This window comes from Sceloporus occidentalis, unplaced genomic scaffold (genome assembly GCF_023333645.1).
Source record: "Sceloporus occidentalis isolate IW3139 unplaced genomic scaffold, rSceOcc1.0.p SCAF_324, whole genome shotgun sequence".
Lineage (NCBI taxonomy): Eukaryota > Metazoa > Chordata > Lepidosauria > Squamata > Phrynosomatidae > Sceloporus > Sceloporus occidentalis.
This window is the reverse complement of record NW_028317304.1, coordinates 363,110-369,565: the sequence shown is the minus strand read 5'-3', so window position 1 is coordinate 369,565 and position 6,456 is coordinate 363,110. Positions and strand designations below refer to the sequence as shown.

General features: G+C 39.6%; 1 protein-coding gene across 1 annotated transcript; it reads left to right on the top strand.

The window, feature by feature from the left end:
- The first annotated feature begins 3,524 nt into the window (after window positions 1–3,524).
- On the top strand, window positions 3,525–4,889 carry LOC149274564 (olfactory receptor 5V1-like). The gene is made up of 2 exons (XM_089505348.1): window positions 3,525–3,592; window positions 4,055–4,889. The coding sequence occupies exons 1-2, from the start codon at window positions 3,525–3,527 to the stop codon at window positions 4,887–4,889; spliced, it is 903 nt and encodes a 300-aa protein (XP_089361474.1).
- The last annotated feature ends 1,567 nt before the right edge of the window (window positions 4,890–6,456 follow it).

The window sequence follows — 6,456 nt, the reverse complement described above, 5'->3', positions numbered from 1 at the left end:
CAAGGGACAGGGAGACCAGGCACGAAACATAACCAGACAAGATATACATGTTACAGGGCCCTACAATGAACCAGACAAGGAATAAACATGACCCTTGCACTGCCCATACCCAGGAGGTTCCCCATTTCTCAAACCCGAAATAAGAGACAGACACCAGCAGGATTGGATTTAGAAAAGGCCGAGACATTTATTTAACAAATGTCTCGACATAACTTTATTTAACATCTTAAAAATTATTGTAAAAACACTTTAATAATAACTTCTGTATAAATACTATACAGTCTTTTGTACACCTGTGTACAAACAGCTGAGGGTTCCCAACCTAAACACAAAACAATGGCTTCACACTACCCCTTCCGCCGGATACCACAATCGCCCAAGCGACCGCGGGTCGGATAGGGGAGCTCCACCTTAACGCTTTGCTTAATCCTGTACAGGGAGGGCATTAACTCTAACCTCTAACCAAAACCATCAACTCCCACTCTCATTATCATTCAAACTTCTCCAGGGAACTCCTCCGCCACAGCAAAGAAAACGGATCCTGCAAAAAGAAAGAGGGAAAGGGGGAAAGAAAAAACACACAAAGCCAACACAGAAACACAAAGCCAAAAGACAAAAAAGGGGGAGGGCGGGCAGAAACTGCTCCTGTGGTGTTCAGTAATTGCCCCTTGCACGTGTGCTTAGAGGGGCTTTATAGCCCTGTCCCCTTCCCCCTACAGTCACGTTCCTTGTGACTTCCCCCTCGTTCCCTGTGCATTCTCACCTCGTGCTAACCCTTGCTGAGTTAACCCTTTCCTGCCCTAATACCATGTGCACCGTCCTGTAGTGCTGGCAGGGTCATGTTCCCCTTACGCCTATGACTCCAGGGTTTCTTTACTAGACAAGATATACATGATACAGGGCACAACAAAGGACAGGGAACAAGGCAAGGAACACAGGGGAAGGAGTGAGGAGCCGGAACCCTCGGACGCTTCTCCTTTAAGCAAGGATAGGAAATATTAACTGGGACATGGGGAGAGGAGAGAGGAACCAGAATCCTCAGATGATTCAAGGAAGAAGGGCAAAGGAACATAAGATACAGACAAACAGGAATACAGAAACTAGCCTAAGACTGATTGATAACAATTGGAGATTCCGTCACATGATATGGCCATAGTATGCTTAGCCCACCACTACGCCAAAGTACTCCAATGACGGTGGGTCCTAACGCTAATCCCTGCTGAAAGTGGTACGAAACAAACATGTAAACCAAACACATAGCACTGAGACATACCTTAGACTGAAGACTGAGACAAACAGAACACATAGGTGGGGCACACCTTATAAAGGAAACAGAGCTGAAGCAAAGAGCTGAAGCAGAAGCAAGGAATGGAAGATCTGAACAGAGCAAAAGGAAATCCAGGAATGGATCAAAGCAAAACAGAGAAACTGAAACAAGACAGATATGCAGCTCCGCAGCCTGGGCAGAACGTGACAGAAACGGCTGTGCGAACAACTCTATTGGTGGCCTGCAGGGAGCTCGTCTAACATCAACCAATGAAGAGCAGCTGCCCTTCATTGGTTGATGCCAAAGGAGGCCTCTGCAGGTTCCGCCGTCAGGATTTTAAAAGTCCGTAAAAGCAACTCTATTGGTTGCCGACAGGAAGCTCGTCTAACATCAACCAATCAAGAGCAGCTGCCCTATATTGGTTGATACAAAAAACAAAAACTGTCTGCGCTTCTTACCCTAATAAAGTTGGCAACAAATATATAAACATAATATAAATGAGAGGTTTTGGTTATATGAATTGGCCAAAGCATAATTAAGCTCACCCGCCACGTCAAGGCACACTCTCAATAGGGTGAGAACCTACTCTCACTTCCTACATAGTGGACACACAAAGCAGTTTATACTTCGCTATATTGGTTGATGGCAGAGGAGGTCCCTGTCGGCATCCTTTAAAATCCTGGCGCAAAAGCTTCTGCATACAGTTACTGCGTAAACCCCACATTAACCCCTTCTAAAAACCGGCAAAAAAACAAAAAGAAAAAAGCAAACAAGAAGAATGTACACGAATATTCTCCCAAACCGAACACAGGAACGGGCGCATATTCATGGAATAGGAAGATTTTTTTCCCCACAAATACGAACACGAAGAGTTGACCGGCGCCCAAGTCTAGTGTGTATATCCCCTTCAATAGTTTAAGAGCACATCAGTAGTAGACATGACATGAGTAAGCGCCAGGACAAGCATGAAAGGCCTTAAGTCTTTTTCATCCTATGTCGATTCGTTTTTGTACGCACAAATTCATTTTGATTGAATAATGAGATAAGCCAGTGTGGGTTTTTTTGTTTATTTCAGTTGAATTCTCTCACACTCTCATTCATATTCTCTCTCATTCCCTCGCACTCTCTGAATGTCTCACAACCGTCTCTGCTTCCCTGTCTCGCAGTACCTGTTCGGGGCTGCCTACCAAAACTACTTATGGATTCATCCTCTTTTGCCCAACCTTAGAGACGCCGCTTCCCCAGTGCAACTAATTCAGCAGAAATAGATCTAGGCCAAGATGGTTGGGGGAGCTACTTAGAAAGTATCAAATCTTACATACAGACAACCTAACGAAAGTAAGATTTCCAATGAGAGTAAATGTAACCCAAACTGTTCTTCAAAAATATTCTTGTGATGAAGGAACCCAAACTACGTACCAGTAAGTTTAACATTAATTGTAGGAAAATACTTTAATAATAATAACTTAAAGGATAGTAAGTGATGTCATCCCGGAATAGGATGAAAAAATCATACAGACAACTATTTCCATTTTCTTGTATATTTTTTTTTTAAGTGGACCCACTCACTCCAAAGACCATTTAACTTTGTTTCCTATGAATAGATTCCATTTATTTCTATCATTTTCCTCTTTTACAGAAATGTAGAATATATTTTAGAAAACATTTCTTCTAAACCACTTGCAGATAATTAGATGCCGGGTCTCTTTGGAATCACTTCTTGTGCCGAAAGGAGACCTCTTGAGGGTTTCTGGGGATCTGTGAGCAGAACGCTAAAACCTATAAAAAGCAGATTACCTCCGACAAGGAGAAATATTCTGTTTAGGAAGAGCGTCCATCTCAGTGTGGCCAGAAAGCTTGGAAAATCTCATAAACATGGTAAGATTTTTTTTACTTATTTATGTACATCTGACGTGTATAGAATACATGGTTTAACAATAACACATTGCGTAGTACATATTCAGCAAATGTAACAAAATAATAGAAAATACATTTATGCCAAAATAGATGCTTCTGGCAAATATTCTTCCATATTCAGCAAATTAATGTGTGATATATTTTAAAAATGAATATTTTTAGGAAGACTCCCGGATCTTTCATGTATCGTTTCCCACATATAAATTACATAGAAAGTTTGATTCTCGTTGACATGCGTTATATCGCTGCACTTTACACCTCTGATTACTGAAGTGTTGGGGAGGATATGACACCTTCTTATATATCAATAATCTGTAATAATTATTAAATGTAAGAGTTCATGGGATCATCACAAGGCTTTTCTGAATATGACAAGTTCAAAGACAAGGTGAGTTTGGGCTTCCACAGGTATGAAAATTGTTAAAAATAGGTGAAAATTTGGTAAAATTGTCAAATTAGGTGTGAATGATGAGTTCTGTTTTTATATTTCCAATTTTTCCTCGTAGATCTGTGAAAGCTTTAAGGTAGTTCATGAATTTAGCACCACTAAATGTTTTTATCTAAATGCTTAAAAATCAGGTTTATTTAATTATCCCCTTAAAGGTTTTTGGAGAAAACCTCCTAAAGTCACTGTTGGGTCGTAACTGTAAGAAAAAACAGTATTTAGGGAAAGACGTTTGTAAAGTTTTTCTCCTGAATTTTCTTGTCCACTTACACATTTTGTGTTTCAGAGATTCATTTTATTATTTTTTTTTATACGTGAAAATTTGAGCATTTTAAGAACGAGACGACAATCACGGAATTTTGGATCCTGGGATTTGAGAACATCCACAGCACCAGAGTTATTGTCTTTCTTTTGTTTTTAATAAGTTATATTATAACATTATTGGCTAATTTCACCATCATATTACTGGTCGTCGTGCGTCGCCACATCAACGCTCCGATGTACTTCTTCCTCAGCCACCTGTCTCTCAACGACATCCTTCTCTCCACAACCATCGAACCTGAAATGCTCCACATTATATTGAGAGAAGGAACTCGTATGTCCAAGGCTGGCTGCTTCACCCAATTTTACTTTTTCTGTGTTGCCACCACTAATGAGTGTTTGCTCCTCACTGCAATGTCCTACGATCGCTATTTGGCCATCTGTAACCCATTGCGTTATTCCTCCATCATGGACCTTAAACTTTGTAATCTTCTTGCATCTTTCATTTGGGAATGCGGAATAATTATTTCTTTACCACAGATTGTTCTTTTAAACAAGATGACCTTTTGTGGGTCAAATACAATTAACTATTTTTATTGTGACTTTCTTCCACTTCTCAGACTTTCCTGTTCAGACACATCGGTTAATGAAATATTAACTGATGTAAGTTCTATTCCAATAGCATTTCTACCGTTAATGATCATCTCTATAACTTATATTAACATCATTGCCGCCATCCTCCGGATCTCCACCTCAGCTGGAAGACAAAAAGCCTTCTCCACCTGCAGCTCCCACCTGACCGTGGTCTGTATGTATTTTGGGACATTGGTGTTTAACTACATGATTCTGTCTAAAGGACAATATTCGGCATTACAGAAAGTGATTTCTGTGTGTTACACTATTATGACCCCGTTGTTGAACCCCGTTATATACAGTCTACGGAATGAAGAGATTAAAAGGAGCCTAAAAAAAATTTTCTTTCAAAAACTTAAAAATTAATTAAACTTGGATTTTTACAAAGTTTGATTTTAGTCTGCCATAGTCTTTACACGCCTGTTGCTTTTGGCTCCTGCTGTTTGCCCCCCACTCACCCTGGGTATATTCTGGCCATTCTTTTTATTCCTTTAAAGCTTCATCAAGGTTTTCTGACCAGACAACATTTGCTGCGTTTGAGAAAAGTCCAAGGTGGCATGCAGAGGTATAGGCAAAACCAAATAAATGAAAGAGTTAAATATATAAAAACAAGCAAACCCCAAAATATCTTCACTGAGCAAACCTCATGTCCCAACTCCTACTCCTATCCTGGTTGCGTGTGGATATATAGGCCTATATACCGCTGCTCCTTATCCCTCATAATGTGATGAGGAGGTTAAATTGCTAAAAACAACCCTTTGGAGAGGCTTTGACTCTTTATCTCCCTCCAAATAAAATTCTGGGATGGAGATGGTAGTGTTGAAATTAAAAATAAAGAATAAAAATTGCTTATATGCTTTCCTCTAATTCTCCCAGTTAGACGGGATGAAGTATCAGGAGGGTCTACAAAAAAAATCATTATAGGTTCTCGTACTATAAATGAGTAACTTCGGGTATAATCAAAATCTACCTTCTCAGATCTTATTACCCCACACCCAGCACAAACTAGGAGAGGAAAAAGGGCAGGAGAGCAAGCAGATGTACTGGCACCGCAGGACAGTAGATGAAGAGGTCCAGCTCAGAATGGATGGATATGAAAAACCCTTTGCAGGTGAAGACAGCAGGACTTGTAATTTGCAAATGACAATTAACCATTTTACTGTCTGTGAGGAAAGCTGTGCATTAATTTACCTCTACAGACAATATATTATAAATTAGAGCAGCTTCTATTGCAGGCACAGCAGAACACTGTCTCACATACTGACCTTCTCTCCTCCCTGTCAGCATGGTCTATGCATCTGCCAAGAAATCAGTGGAGTATGACTGGAAAAGGTAAGTGAGCAGGGGTGGGTGGCAGATACAAGGCAGGGGGTGGGGTACAGGTGCACCGATAGGACTGAGGGACAGAGAGAGACGAGACAAAAAAAAGGCCCCAAATTTTGTCCAAAATGAAAAGACTGGAAACAAAATTTGTTTGTTTTTTAAAGGGAATTAGTAAAAACTGAAATTCAAAATTTGTCCGAAATTATTTTCCAAAACTTCTCTTTTAAGCTACATATAACTAACCCTCAAATTGTTTTTTTCCACCATGTCTAATAGTTATCCTTATGTGCCTGAAAGAGGTTTATGTACTCCTGCACCAGCAGCCCCCACTGTTGAATATAAAATTCTCCGTATGTTGGGTGTTTACTACAATAACTTTCCAGTATATTCATAGCAATAATGAAGTTCAATGATTTATAATATTATTATTTATCATTATTTATTATTTACTGATTTATACAGCTTACTTTCTAAAACCAAAAAGCTTTCCCAGAAACCTTCTCGTATCACATATGTGACTCTTACTCGATGAGTATGCAGTTTAAAGATTTCTTAAGATTTTCTTCTTCTCTTGGGCCGTAGCAGCATATTTTGGAATTATTATTTTTTT

Excerpts from the sequence above, each read along its gene's own strand:
- LOC149274564 (XM_089505348.1), top strand. The coding sequence starts at position 3,525 with ATGGGATCATCACAAGGCTTTTCTGAATATGACAAGTTCAAAGACAAG. Across the intron at positions 3,593-4,054 it reads GTGAGTTTGGGCTTCCACAG|TTATATTATAACATTATTGG; the intron begins GTATGAAAATTG and ends GTTTTTAATAAG.